The 16212-nt window shown below is 36.3% G+C and overlaps 1 protein-coding gene across 1 annotated transcript in view; it reads right to left on the bottom strand.

Annotated features, from left to right (window-relative positions):
• PLXNA2 (plexin A2) overlaps positions 1–16212 on the bottom strand; it is a 492988-nt gene that overhangs the window by 76930 nt on the left and 399846 nt on the right. Inside the window, exons 16-17 of the mRNA XM_026675200.2 lie at positions 8991–9158; positions 6398–6491 (exon numbers count right to left, since the gene is read on the bottom strand). Of these exons, the coding sequence (XP_026530985.1) occupies positions 6398–6491; positions 8991–9158 (262 nt within the window). The remainder of the gene's footprint in view (positions 1–6397; positions 6492–8990; positions 9159–16212) is intronic.

The raw sequence follows: 16212 nt of genomic DNA, 5'->3' as shown, positions 1-16212 counted from the left end.
CATGGCTTCACAATTTACATTTCTAATGTGTGGCACTTATACAGTAGTATTGCAACAGTAATAGCACTTAGGCTTATATACCACTTCACAGTGCTTTACAGCCCTCTCTAAGTGGTTTATAGATTCAGCATATTGCCCCCAACAATCTGGGTCCTCATTTTACCCACCTCGGAAGGATGGAAGGCTCAGTCAACCTCGAGACTGTTGAGAATTGAACTGCCAAATTGCAGTCAGCAGAACTAGCCTGCAGTACTGCATTCTCACCACTGGGCCACTGTAGCATTCTTGAAAATACAGATTAATTATTTGCAGCTCATAACAATTGATCAAAAATTATTTTTCTCAATGTGAAATATGTCTATTGACATATTTAACTCTATAACTTGCTCTAGGGGGGACACACACATACACACACAAAGAGAGAGAGAGAGAGAGAGAGAGAGAGAGAGAGAGAGAGAGAGAGAGAGAGAGAGAGAGAGAGAGAGAGAGAGAGAGAGAGAAAACACACACCAACCGCTACCTCAACGCCCAATCCCACCACCACCCAGCACAGATAAATTCCGTGGCCAAAACACTAATTGCCAGAACCAAATGCCTGGCAGACAAGACACACATAAAGACTGAACTATGCACCCTGACTAAAGTACTGACAGCCAACGGCTTCCACAAAAGCAAAATCACAGGCCTGATCCACAAAAACACACTGAGACATAATGGAGACCTAGAAGATGAACAGACCTAGGGAACAGCTGTCCTGCCCTACATAAGAGGTACTACATGAAGTCCCCTGTGCATCATGCCCGGCCACATACATTGGACAGACCAATAGAAGAATAAGTACCCGCCTGAACAAAAAAAATGCAGTAAAAAAGCTGGAACACACTTCCTCACTAGTCCAACATATGAAAGTCACAGGTCATAGCATTGACTTCAATGGCACCAAAACCCTAGCCACTATAGAAAACCCCAGCTACAGAATTAGCCATAGAGATTGAAAAAAGACCTGAAAGCATGAATAGAAGAGATGATTCCACCAGACTGTCAATTATCTGGAAGCCTGCACTCTCAAACAAAAAAATCTCCACACCACAAGCCAGGCAAACACCTGGGCACAAACAGACTCTCCCTGATACCTCCAGCTCAAACATACCCCAACCAGGCACCCAGATGAAACCTAGCTTCCTAATAAATGATAGCTGTCCATTTACTTGGAGCCAAGCCGCACTAAAAGCCTCCAATACAGGAAACACAATGTTGCCAGCCAATCAAGACAAAAAAAGCCACAAAACAGACAGAAGATATTAGAAACACCAATCAAGCAGAACACAGCAAACTCCAAGACCAATAAACACAGACGAAGACTCCCAACCAATCAGGATGAAGAAAAAACCATTCTGGCACAGCAGATGGCTAGCACCAAATTTAAAACAGAAACGGCTGTGAAAGTCTGACTCACAGACGAACACAATACAGAAGCCTGATGATGACAGATGAGATTCGGCTGAAACATTGCTACAACTTTAAAAGCACAACTATAATGACGCGGGAAAATACCCAAACAAAGCTGAATACCATACATATAAATACCCGCAAAAACTTAAGAATGAATATATATATATATATATATATATATATATATATATATATATATATATATATATATATATACACACACGCACACATACATACATACATACATACATATACATATATACACATATATACATATATACACATACACACACACACACACACATATATTTGTACAAGGATTAATTGTATAGAGGGTATAAAATAAGGTTGAAAATAAGGTCCCACAAACTGTCGAGGATGAAACGGTTTTTAATTGTTTTCTGAATTTTCTTTTAACTTTTCTTTCTTGTTTCTTTTTTCTCTTTTACATTTATTTTACATGTTGTTTGTCTGTTTTAATTGTAAAATTAAAAAAGTTTATTAAAAAAAAAGGAAAAAGCAAATCAGAAACAAATATCTATGTATAACAGCAATGTAACATAAATGGAAACAAAATGTTACATTGCTGTTTTTTTATATATATATATATAGAGAGAGAGAGAGAGAGAGAGATACTTGTTTCTGATTTATTTTTTCCTAATAGGAAAAAGCAAAGGAGAAAGAAACATCAAGATGAATAGTAAAATAATTTTTATTTGTGTATTTATTTATTTCTTTAGTATCTGTTTTTTATGATTAATAAAAACAAAAACAAATACTAAAAAAATAAATAAATGCATAAATAAAAAAGCAACTTACCAAAAATGAGGCAGGCAACTTCTTGTTACATTGTTGTTATACATTATCTGTTTCTATACAACAAAAACCTGCATGCATACATAAATGGATTTTTTTCAAACAAACGTAAAACATAAACCATCTTCAGTTATATACAGTGTGTCAGTTGGTACAAATCACTTGTGCACAATCTCTACAGTCTTTCCCTTCCAATCTGCATTAATCCTTATATCATAAATCCACTATATATATTTATTACTGTTATTAATTACTTACTAGACTTTACTAATATTACATCATTTTATGCGAGCAAATCACCATTTTTACTTAATCTACTTTATAATGTTCATTTTATCATCACCAATCTATTCTATAACAATATATCCTTACTTTACCTTACCTCTGTAATTCTATTATATTTATATTATAAAGTATTATAAAATATTTCATAAATGAGAATTATTTTGTTACACTGCTGTTACATATTGATACTTAAATATCAATAAGTACAGCAGTGTAACAGAAAAAATATTTAAATTTCTTTGTATTGGCTTATTTCTAATTTTGTTAATTATATCAACATGTTTATAATTATTAACCTTCTGTATTTAATTCATACATAGCAATGTCATTCTCCACCTAATTTCTACCTCTTATCTCTATCCATTTCTGCACATTGTAATTTTTTATTTTCATTTTCATCTATGGGGATCTCTTCATTTTTCCACTGTTGTACAAACTTAATTCTAGCCGCTGTTAACATGTGTAACATTAAATATGTATTGTACTCCCTTTATTTATGTGGGTAGCAACAAAAATATTTCTGGTTTTAAAATTTAAATCTATATGTTGCTTTACCATTTTTGCTAACCCTGACACTACATCCTCTTGAATAGCTACACTAGCAGAACCCAATACTGAATTCATATATTCCGGTTTTTTAAACTGAGGAATAAATTTCAGAAAAAGAATTTAGTATTGCTCTGTGAATGTGCCTATCAATTCCATTCTTAATCCAACTTCTTAGATGATTTTGTACTATTATCTTTTTTTTGGTACTATATATATATCTGCATAAGGCTGTAAAAAGCTTCAAGTATATTTTTAAGCTGCCTTCTAAAAAGATTAGGCGACCAAACATGGCTTCCCCTGGCTTCTCTCTCTCTGCTATAGAGAGAGCATTTATTAGGGACTGTTGGTCCAGGTAAGTAGTCTTGGCTAGGAAAGATTATTGTGCCACTATTGGCACAAAATAACAAACTCCCTTGGTTTGTTAATAGTATTTCCATTTTAAGTGTTTCTTTTTCAATTAATGAATCGTAATTATGAAAATACCAGCCATTCTTTTATATACACAGTGCGACATCATTTTCAAATCCACTTTCAGTTCCATCTCAGTCTTGTCTGGTGAACCTTGTTCCTCTTCCATAACATCTTTTAAACACTAACTAGCTATAGTGTCAGGGACTCTTAAAAGTAACTGAATATTATTGATCTCCATTCCTCGCCCAGCCCTCTCCGTAGCTCCTCGTAGCTCCCCAATCCTCGCCCAGTCTCGGGCCTCACCTTGCCCTCCCTGTAACTCCTTGTAGCTGCCTGGGCCTAGCCCTGCCCTCTCCAGAGCTCCCCAGGCCTTGGAAACTGGCACAAAACAGAAAACCCCAGTCACGAGACGGTGTGTGATGTTGTAACTGGTCATAAGTGTGTGTGTGTGGTTGTCAAAACACCAAAAACATACCAAGTAGCTCTGTGGAGGTCAGTTGTAAATCAGAACACTTGCTAAGCAACTGGCCATTAAGTGAGGACCTGGTCATTAAGCAAGGACCACTTACATTTGGTTTTCCAGTCACATGGCCACCTTCCCGGGCCTCGCACTACCCTCTCCAGGGCTCCCCAGGCCTTGAAAACTGGCAAAAAACACTTGCTAAGCAACTGGCCATTAAGCAAGGACCTGGTCATTAAGCGAGGACCACTTACATTTGGTTTTCCAGTCACATGGCCACCTGACCATGTCCACCCTAGTCACATGACCACCTAGCCATGCCCAGTCAGCAAGCCACTCACACTTCAGTCACATGACCACCAAGCCACACCCACAAATTAGGCCACGCCTACAGAACCAGTTGTTAAGAAACTTGAATCCCACCCCTGGGCTAATTATATAAAACCAAGAGGCAAATTATTTTTTCTATTTTTTCTACCACTACATACACACGCACGCACACACACACACACACACACACGCACGCACACACACACACAAATATGCAACCACACTGAATCTGGATGGAATGACTGAATCAATCATCACTAGGAAATATTTTAGGCCATTACAGTCAAAAAGTAATTGTGCCCTTACAATGAGATTATTTCTCACCCTTCTCTCGTTTCTGCATACAGCTGCATATGTAGATTTCAAAATTTGCCCACAAAGGCTAAGTTTGATCTTAATGCTGACAAATATCTGAACAGCTGTGAAGCTTTTTTGTTAGTCACAAATGCATTTGTCATGGATCAGAGATACATTGTTTTGGCAATGGAAATACACCATAAATCACATTGCAGTGTTAATCCTAGTTTGAATAAAAAATCCTTCAAGAATACAAACATTTAAAACAATCATCTAAAATGGGAGTTTTAAAATGATTTTATATAGAGGCAAATGTCAAGAAAGGGCATAGGTATGTAAAAACTTGAATTTGTGAAAATTGCTGTTGTGCTGCAGATCTGGATGGAAACAAATACACAGAACAGAAGCTATGTCACAGGATGGTAATGTAGAGAGATACATCTACAAGCTGGTCTGGGACAGAGCCAATTTTACAATTAAAAAGTCTCTTCCATCACTTGCTTCTCTGAGGCTTTGATAGTTCTCCAGGATTGTTCTGTTCAAATGAAGCAGGTGTTCAGAAGAGTAGAGTCAATAAAATATCACTATCATTGTTGTTTTTTCAACATTGTTTACTTAGAGCATCTCTGCCTTCTGCTGCTGGCTTTTTGTGTCAGATGATGTATGGTGGGGTCTCACAATGACACAAGTACCATATGCTGTCATTATTCCCTGTTAAATGCAGTTTCTCTATACAGTATGATAAGGCTCCATGGAATAAAATAAAACAAAGTCTTAAGGTTATCAATGATAAGGACTCTAAAACGGAATCTAACCAATGTAATGTAAGATATAACTGTTAATGCATTTTTAAGAACATCGGAGATTTAGGATGTAGGGATTACGAAAAGGCACAGGAGGTGTGAACTCTCCCGGAAATATCTCCCCTAATATTTTTTATATCTCCTTCTATAAACTATATTCTGCTTTAGTCAGTTCACAAAGTAAACATTGTGAACTGATTAAAGCAGAATATAGCTTAATTATACTTTTTTTAAATCCTGCCTTTATTATTTTTATATGCAACTGAATAGGAAGAACATATCTAAAACTCCTTCCTTCACATGTTTTTCCCCACAACAATAACCCTGTGAGGTGGGTTGGGCTAATAAACAGTAACTGGCATCCATAGGGAGGAAGAATGTAAAGAATGGCAGGATGGTTGGTGTGGCATTAGAAGCAAGGTCCACTGTTTTCATATGCATGTAAAAAATTTACCAGTAACTTCATAGGAAAGCAAGAATTTCTATCTCATATAACAAACAGCAATAGTACTTAGACTTATATACCATTTCAGAGTGCTTTACAGCCATCTCTAAGCAGTTTACAGAGTCAGCATATTGTGCCAACAATCTGGATCCTCATTTTACCATTCTTGGAAGGATAGAAGGCTGAGTCAACCTTGATCTGGTGAGAATCGAACTGTTGGCAGTTGGCAGAATTAGCCTACAATACTGCATTCTAACTATTGCTCCATCATGGCTCCTTCCACTATAGCCAAAGTTATGTTAAATACTATAATAAATTAGAATCAAACCCATATTAATGAAATACTTATTAGAATGAATTTTGATTATTATAAATGCAATTCTTGGGTCTCATTAACAAAATAGAGCAGTGTTATATTTGAATAAGTCCTTTTTCAAGAGATTAAAGATAGTTTTGAAAAACAACCAGCGTACAACTTGTATATAGCCAAGAATCATACAACCATTGGGTTAAGGAAACGTCCAATCTTTGGTAAAAGCTGATACTTACATTGACAGATTCTTTGCCATTGTACTTCACTCGGATTCTGGGCTCTTGTATAACATCCAGATTGGACCCTGTAACAGTGAGAGGCGTGTGGCCACTGAAGGAAAGCAGAAGTCTTTAGGTTAATGAGGCTAATATGTCAAGAGGAACTGGGGTCGAGCTCAGTGTCTATATTTCTGGTAAGTACAAATGTGGTTGATCTCAATAAGACATTTTCTGCAGGTTCAATACACAATTGAGTGCATTAATATTCCATTGCTTTGACTCTATCTACAGTTGCCTCACACAGTAATGGTTCTTTTGGTTTCATCTGTTCCCTTAGTAGGTAGTTATTTTTCCCATGTAACATTTCTTAGAGATGTTAACAATGGATGCTAAGGAGATAAAAATGAGGCCAAATGAAAAAAAAATATGGAGATCATTTCTTTGCTTCAAACATTCTAGCTCAACACAATATAAGAACACTCATTGAAAGTCACATTTTTTTTCTAGCCTTTAAACATGGCACATATGTTGGGAAATGATAGTGAAATAATTGAATGGGGAAGAAAGAAACAAAATATTGATATTAACAAGGTTGCACGCACAAACTATTTGACAGTGATTTATTTCTATTGTGTTAATTCTGGGATGATCTTTCAACATACTTTTGATTTTAGCCTCTCTAATTCCTAAGGAAGATCTGAATGGCTACTTCAGTATCTGCCTTGACTATTGCTTCTGACTAAGGAGTTTCTCCTATGATTAATTGAATGTGCATTAAAATCTACCAGCTCTATCTAACCAATCTCCAGATTACTCTCTTCCCAGATATAAACTAGAGAAAACTAGGATGGAAAGCAGCTGTTGTCAGTTAAATTATTTTTGTTCTGCCTTATGTGCATCTAAAATTTAGAGCTTATTGAGTACCTAATTAAATAGGAATGAGAAGTTACTAAACCATGTTAATTTGACTAGATATTCAAAATTGCAAGTTTAAAGGTTTAATATTCCAGTTTATTTTTTTAAGATGTTCAGTTCCATTTTTTTCTTCAATAAGTTTTGAAGCTCACCACAATGCTTCTAAGAATTTCTAAAGCCAGTCTTGAACTTTCTGAAAATTCATTATTATCCATTTCTATAAGAAACACTTCTATTTCTCAGATCTCTTGAGTATATAGAGCTCACACTCACATTTCATCTTTTGTATGCCATATTGTATACAAATCAGAAAAAACTAATAGCAGTGCAAAAACTGACCCAGGGTTTTAGAAAGTATTCAATCAATAACTGTATTGTAGAGTACACTTCTGGGATATAGCTGTGCATCTTAGGTAGTTTCATGCATGAACTTTTTTCTTCTCTTTTTGCATTGATCGCCACTGTTTTTGTTTTAACACTGACTGCAATGTTTTTTTTTTTTAAAAAAGAAACCTTTAATGAGCAATTGTGCATTTCTTCAGCAGATGGAATTGATCATGTGGCTCTATTTGCTTTCATAGAATCTTGTCACAGATTGCTATGGTTATAATTGCAGATGAATTAGTAACTCTGATTTTTTTAACTCAAGGAAAAGAGATACTGTCATTACCTTGCAACAATGCATTGAGGCCTGTGGATAGGAGATTCATTTATTTCAGACACTTTGTTCTTTTGCAAAAGATTGAAAAGGATGAAACATTTTCAAATAAGTTTTTACGTTTTTTTGGCTCAACAAATGCAGATTATGTGCTCATTTTACAAATATAATTCTTTAAATTGTCTAGACCTTTTGAACCCAGGAAATCAGGGGAATGGATATGCCATACTCCTAGAAGGATCAGACCTTTGTTCATAAATCTTCTACAATATATTTACACAGGTGGAATAAACCCTCTAGGAACTGTGAAGCTGGGTGCTGACAACTGAGAGGAAAGCAAATGAAGAGAATTATAAATTATACCTTTCTCTCTCTCACTGGGAACTTGGCTGTGCTAAGTCAAGACTCTGTTTTCTTTTCTGTATTGAAGGACAGTCTTAAACCAGCATTTATAAAGACAGTGTTGATTATAAAGTCATCACCTATAGTGACATGGTTTCAAAATTTGAACAAAGCTTTTGTTGATTTTTTAAAATGGTAATCACTAAAAAATTTTTTCCTGCTATACCTGTGAAATCTGTGCCCATCAAAATTGTACTTGGATGTAATGTTCTTGCAGGGATGAAGAGCTTTCATTTATTTAAAGATAATTATCAAATATTTCATTTTCTTTGACAAGACAAAGTATTTTCAGCTGATTCTAGCTGGTAAATAATTTTTGCAGAATGGCTTTTGGGATGCCTCTAGATCACGGGTGTCAAACTCGATCATGTCACGGGCTGGATCTTAAAATATCACAATGTTTTTTGCCTTTGTGGAGATGGGGTGGGTGTGGCCTAGTCATGACATATCTGGCCCACAGGCTGCCAGTTTGATAGGCCTGCTCTAGATCATTGAAGATATTTATGAAGAAAAAATCTTTAGATGTGCTCAGTATCAATAATGCCAATTATTTGAATTTCTATTTTGTGAGAAATTAATGGGACCCTGCTTCAAGTGATTTGTTTCTTGATGCAATATCATAGGTAGCTTAGGTACCTGGCTATGCTCCATTCAGGCTCAATCCGATGAACTTTTGGGTCATCGATGTATTCAAATTGTAATGTGCTCTCTAGTTGGGCCCGGTCCACACTGACAGAAACATGCACTGGTCCAAGACCATGAGTAGAAGGTGCAGATACACACATAATCTCATTAATTGACCTCCTATAAGAAACAAAACAATATTTAGTTAGAATATATATGAACAAAGAATACCACCACTTACTGGACACAATGGAATACTTTGGGATTCATTCTAAAACAGGTGAATGACAATCTTTGGGTAAGATATGCTTTTTTAATAGATGTACTCTGATAGCTATTTGATAGTCATGACCCTCAGAAGCATGATATTCATGTATTATCAGCTGAAGTCATTTTTACTTCTGCATACAATAAGCATACCTCATTTAAAAGTTTGGACTGTAATTAAATCATGATTAAAAATTCTGATGCTGCAGTTCTTATTTTTGGAAACATGTGGCAAGGCCCTGACTTTGCAACCTCGGAATTCACATCTGCTGAAGTGTAAGTATACTGCCAAAATTTTGTTTTCTGAAAAAAAAAAACTGGACTGAATAAATTCCATAATATGTATTAATTTCATTTATTTATATTACAAATGTGTATGCCATCTAGCCATAAATGACTTTGCATGGCTTACAATTAAAGATGTACAAAATTTCAAATTTGGAATGGAACATTCCAAAATAATACTGTAAAGCTTCATTTTGACTCCATGCCCTTGTACTGTTCTGGTAGTGATTTATTGCATCTGTGTGGTCTTGAGGAAAAACAGAACACTATCTTTCTGAAAGCAACATTTTGCACTTCCATCTCTACTTCCCATATAAATATAAATATAAGTGTATTCATAGATGACTTGGGTTGAGACAGTGACTGGTCCAAAGTTACCAGTTGGCTTTCATGCGTAAAACAGGATTTGAACTCACAGTCTCCTAATTTCCAGAAGGCAAAGAGGCAATGGAACTTAGAAAATTTGGTCTATAAGAAGACGGTTAAAATGGCTCTTCCCCGACAGTTCCCAGAGTATATCTATAGTTATACAGATAATTGTTTTACTTTGACAAGATTCCATCTATAGATGAAAAACTATAAAGAAAACTACTCAAAATTAGATCCATGTGTCATTTTTGGTTGTTGGAGCTGACATCGTGGACTTGTTTTCTATTTTTCTTTCTAGTCAAGAGAAATGCCCCTCTACACAATAACGGGGGGAGATCTGCCACATCAACAGAAGCCTGTTCCATTTAGAAGATCTCATCAATCATATAAGAATGTGTGCATATTCATATAGGAAAGACAAAGTTTGGATTATGCTGTATGTATATGTGCAAATATAAGAAAGGAAGGAGGGAGAATGGATTACAAGTCTCTTACATCAATTATTTACCTTCCTAGTCAAAATCATTGTCAGAACTGCTTAATCCCTAGAGGAAAAAAAATATATTAGGAAGCCTTGTGCTTTTTCCACTATGTATGTGCTCAGCAGGAGGTAGAGGGAGGGGGAGGGGGAATGCAGGAAAGGATAACAAAATGGAAGAAAAAAAATGAAGTTACTCCAATTTGAGCCTTCATCTCCCTTTCTTGACTCCTACTTCTGGACATAATAATGGTGGCAAAAACAATAATTATATGGTACACCTAGTTTTGCTTACAGATACATTCCTATATGAAGATGCATAGTCAAAGAATGGAACATTGGAGATCCTTGCCTTTAAAAAAACTGTTATAACTATCAATAATTACAATAAGTTAAAATGTTTTATGTTTTTTTCTGTTCAGGTTTCAGGCCAGGTACTACAGAAATCTGCATCCTGATCTTCAATATCCTCACAAAATTCATAGTCCTCTGATGTATCCTTGGAGCATACAAAGGTAAGGTATCTAATAAGTGTAATACTCATGCAAACCTTAGGAATATAGTAAGATTTTGTTTTATCCCCAGTGTTTTGTGTGGGACTATATTTGTTAAATACTTTACCATAAGCATAGTGGATTTTGTACTATACTTTTCCAAATAGTTAAATATTAAGTACAATATCTTGTGGTTATATGATGAGAATTGAAATTGATTTATTGTATTTGAGAAGAAAAAAAAATCCTTCAGGGTGCATTTAAAAAAAAAATCACTCTGTTTCTCTGCCCAAAAGAGCAAAAGGGAGTTCTTGGTCTGAAAAAAAAAATCATAAATTTGTTTCAAATGATGGGTTTTAAAGAGTAAAGGAATAGGGACGGAATAATAAATAAATGATAATATGGATGGAAGAAAATGGGCAATGTAAAAATTAAAAAAGGGAAAGGAAGTAGGTTATACATTGTCACATCACTGTGCAATCAGGCCATAATAACAGACAATTTAGGAGAACTGGAATCCAATCAATGGCCTCATGTGAGAATAGGCATTTTAACATGCCATAGACCAGACTTCAGAGAAATCTGCTTAGTCCTTGTGTAAGATCCAAAGCGACACATCACTGCTGGCAAAGAGTTAGTGCAAGCTCCCTGTGATCAGTTAATTAGCTTTCTGCACTATTACCATGTCGTCATGGTGAATTTCTCCACTCCTCGATCAGAGGCAGGAGAATAGAAAGAAGCTGTAATTACAGTGAATCTCATTAGAAACTGCTTCATCTAATCAGTCTCCTGCACATCATGAGTAAATAAACCATGCAGTTCATGGAAGGAAGGAAGAAAGAAGACCATGTTGTGACCTTGTATGGAAAAGCAGGGTTAACAGTATATTGCTAGATTCTGAGAAATTTTGTTTATTAGATTTTACGGACAAATAAATGATATAGTGAATTAGAAAGAGTTCTTAAATGTAACCATACATTTAATGGAATGATTATGTTGCATTAAATGTAGATGTTATCATTTATTTTTTCCAAATTTTTCCTTAGCTGCCAATAGGAAAAAAGAAAAAAAATGCTTAGGTTGATTTATAAATTCTAATTTATAAATTATAATGGTGGCATATGCCACCAAGAAGGAATAATGAAGATAAATAATCTATGACTTAGGTGCCTGAATGATACCTGAATGACAAACTATGAAGAATATGAAAGGACACTCAGTATTTAGTAAGTGATCAAGTGGGCTGGTCTTGTCTGGCTTGGATGTCTGAGGAAGGTGTGAGGATTGTTGTGGGGGGCATTGATCTATGGCAGGGCTGGGAGCTTGCTGGCTTTTTTTGGAAAAGTCCATGCAATGTCCTGCTTCTGTGACACCATGCCTAGAGGATAAGGACTATCTTGTCCCATTAATGATTCTGTGTCTGGAAGGGGAATGTGACCAGTTCCATAGCCTAAAGGAATCTGATGCAACTAATGTAACTAAGATGGCTTGATTGCAGAGACTTTGCAGCCCTTTGGAAGTTATGCCACTCTGCCTCCTAGAAAAGTAGCTAAATCTAGTATGGATGGTTGGGAGGAAGATTGGGGAAGGATGGTTGGGAAGAAGATTGGGATTGGATTGAAGGTCGATTTATTTTATTTATTTATTTATTTATTTATTTATTTATTTATTTATTTATTTATTTATTTATTTATTTATTTATTTATTTATTTATTTGATTCGCCAATTGTTTACAAGATAATAAGTATAAGTGTATACATAGTTGTGAATACATGAAATGGGTACATATAAGAAAAATAAAAGAATAAGAGAAACAATAGGACAGGGACGGTAGGCACGTTGGTGCGCTTTATGCACGCCCCCTACAGACCTCTTAGGAAAGGGGTGAGGTCAATAGTAGACAGTCTAAGGTTAAAGTTTTTGGGGTTTGGGGAAGAAACTACAGAGTCGGGTAGAGTATTCCAGACATTGACCACTCTATTGCTGAAGTCATATTTCCTGCAATCAAGTTTGGTGCGGTTTACTTTGAGTTTGTATCTATTGTGTGCTCTTGTGTTGTTATGGTTGAAGCTGAAGTATTCATTGACAGGTAGGACATTGCAATGTATGATTTTATATACCATGCTTAAGTCAGACCGAAGACGGCGTAATTCAAGGTTTTCTAGTTCTAGAATTTCAAGTCTGGTGGAATAAGGTATTCTACAACGAGTAGAGGAGTGGAGAACTCTTCTTGTGAAATATTTCTGGACTTTCTCAATTGTGCTAATATCAGATACGTAATGTGGGTTCCAGACTGATGAACTGTATTCGAGTATTGGTCTAGCAAATGTTTTGTATGCTCTGGTTAGTAGTGTGATATTACCAGAGAAAAAGCTACGTAGGATTAGGTTAACAACTCTTAATGCCTTTTTGGCTATGTAGTTGCAGTGGGCTCTAGCACTTAGATCATTAGAGGTGAGTATTCCAAGGTCCTTTACAGAGCTTGGGTCATCAACAAGTTCTTGACTATTCAGCTTGTATTTTATTTTCTGATTTTTTTTGCCAATATGTAAGACAGAGCATTTATTTGTTGAGATTTGAAGTTGCCATTTGTTTGACCATTCTGATACATAGTCAAGATCTTTTTGTAGGGTAGCAGTATTGTCTGTGGTATTGAACAGCTTTACATCATCAGCGAAGAGAACACAATTGCTCTTAATATGATCACAGAGGTCGTTTATGTAGAGTATGAAGAGAGTTGGTCCTAGAACACTGCCTTGGGGGACACCACTATTGACAGGTACTGGATTTGATAGGACGCTCCCGATTTTGACCATTTGTTGTCTGTTTGCCAGGAATGCTTCTATCCAGTTATTCAGTTGTCCAGAGATACCATAGGATTTTATTTTTAGGAGTAGTTTGTCGTGTACCACTGAATCAAAGGCTTTACAGAAGTCTATGTAGATTGCGTCTATTGCTTTGCCCTGGTCGAGTTGTGTCGTCCATATGTTTTTGCAGTGTAAGAGTTGTAGATTACAGGATAGTTTTTTTCTGAAACCAAATTGTTTATTGGAGAGTAGGTTATTTGTCTCTAAGTGGAGGATGATGGATTGGTTAATAATTGATTCCATGACTTTACAGGTGACGCAGCATAAGGAGATTGGCCTGTAATTTTCAACTAGGCTTGGGTCTCCCTTTTTGAAGATGGGAATGACTGTGGCTTGTGACCATAGGTTAGGCAAGGAGCTGGTCCTGAAAGATTTTTCAAAGATTATGCTTAGAGGTTTGGCTATGGCAGTGGATAGCTTTCTTAAGAAGTAGGCACATATTCCATCCGGTCCAATAGATAGAGATGGTTTTAGATTGCGTAGTGATTTTTCAACATTGTCTTCTGTGAAATCGATATGTATTAGATCATTATTGTTATCTGTGGTACGGCTAGGAAATACTGGGCATGATCCATTGCTGTTTACAAATACTGAGCCGAAGAATGTGTTAAAGATGTTGGCTTTAATGGTGTCGTTGTTGCAGTCTTTACCATCAGGTCCTATCAAGGGAGGGATGGACCTTGAGTCTTTTAGTTTGTTGTTTACAAAATTGTAAAAAGCACGGGTGGAATTGGTGCTTAGAAGGTTTTCCTCTTGTTTAATGTGATAATTGGTGCATTCGGTCTTTATCTGGTGGCATAAATTTTTGTATCGGCTTTTGAAATTGGCAACGCGACCAGATTTGTTTTTCCTCCAGAGTGATCTCTTTTTGGATTGAAGTTTCCTTATTGATATGGGTAATCTGCTTTTTTGTTTTGTTTTGGGAGTTGTTGTTGGTACATATAGTTTGATGACTCTTTTGACTTCAAGTAAAAATATTTTGTAATGGTCTTCAACAGTATTGCATCCAGTGAATAGAGATTGCCAATCCATGGATGAGAGATCGTTGTCTATAAGATCATAGTTGCCTTTTTGAAGTTACAATTGGGGATTACATCATTGTGGTGATTTTTGTGTGGACGTATGTTGAGACAAAAGTCAATCATATTGTGATCACTACTGGAAAAGGGTTCTTTAGTTTGTATTCAGTAAATTAAATTCAAACTATTGCAGAAGATGAGATCGAGGCAGTTGTTTAGTCTAGTGTTGTTGGTTACTAGTTGTTCCAGTCCCAGATTTGTAATAGTATTGTAGAAGGTTGTGTGTATGATTTCAGTTGTACAATCATTTAGGGTCCAGTCAATATGAGGTAGATTGAAATCACCAAGAAAGATAAAAGGGTATGGGCAGGATGCAGCCCATGTTAATAATGTATTTAGCTTGTTTACATGTTCGATGTCATAATTAGGTGCTCTGTAACATAGTAAGAATCGAATTGTGATATTTAAGGATAGTTCACAGATGATGGTCTCAGGAAGAGCAAGCTCCTGGGTAACTTGGATATTTTTTAGATGTAAGGATTTTTTATAGAATATAGCAACACCACCTCCTCGACGATTTTCACGATCTGATCGGTAAACATGATAGTCTCTTACTGTGGTAATGGAGTCGGGGAGAGATGCATTGAGCCATGTTTCACAGATAAATATAATGTCGAAGTTAGCCATATTTAGGAGGATGAGAAATTCAGGTATTTTATTCACGAGGCTTCTTGCATTGAGTAGTTTGCATTTAAGGCCGGCAGTAGTTGGAATTGAGGTAGTTGGGGGCGTGCGTGCCTAGTCTTGGGTGATGGTGGATCGGTTGAGGTAGGGTTGTGGTTGAGGGTAGATTGTGGGGCACAATGGTGAAGGAAGGGATGGAACTTGACCCATTTAATTTACCCCTTCCCCCCGAGTGGGAGATAGAAGGGGCAGTGATGGCTTGTCTTAGGTTAGTGAAGTTGCATGTTTGTTGCCCTATGTATGATGACTACAGAGAGAGAGGGAGAGGGCATGATAGGGTTTTGAAGGTGAGTGGGGAGGAGCTGGTTTAGAAGAGTGTGTGATCAGAAGCACCCTTGCACTTATTTGCCATCTGAATGTGGAGGATTTGGTTTTGGCTTGTGAATGGGAACTTTGATGGTTGAAGGGAGGGAACAGGGAGTAGGGACCCTGTTCAAAATGACCCTAGTGACTTCTAGATCAGGAGGAACTAGTGGAACATCTGAAGTGTTGTTTTATTGTCTCCACTAGGTGAGCCAAATAATGAAAATCAATTCTATAGGATGTCTATAATCTTTTTTTTAAAGTTGAGATTGACTATAATAACAGAATCTTGCAAGTTTGATTTTGCTGTATCTCCTTCTCTTCGTCCTCCTCCTCCTCTTAAAGATCAATAAATTAGGGAGGTGTCTGTCCCAGCCACTTTTGAATATTATCTGTATATTATGAACT

This window comes from Notechis scutatus, chromosome 3 (assembly GCF_049901735.1).
Source record: "Notechis scutatus isolate UNSWTSFEM ecotype Mainland chromosome 3, rNotScu1.2, whole genome shotgun sequence".
Taxonomy (NCBI): domain Eukaryota; kingdom Metazoa; phylum Chordata; class Lepidosauria; order Squamata; family Elapidae; genus Notechis; species Notechis scutatus.
This window is presented reverse-complemented; position numbering and strand designations above follow the sequence as displayed.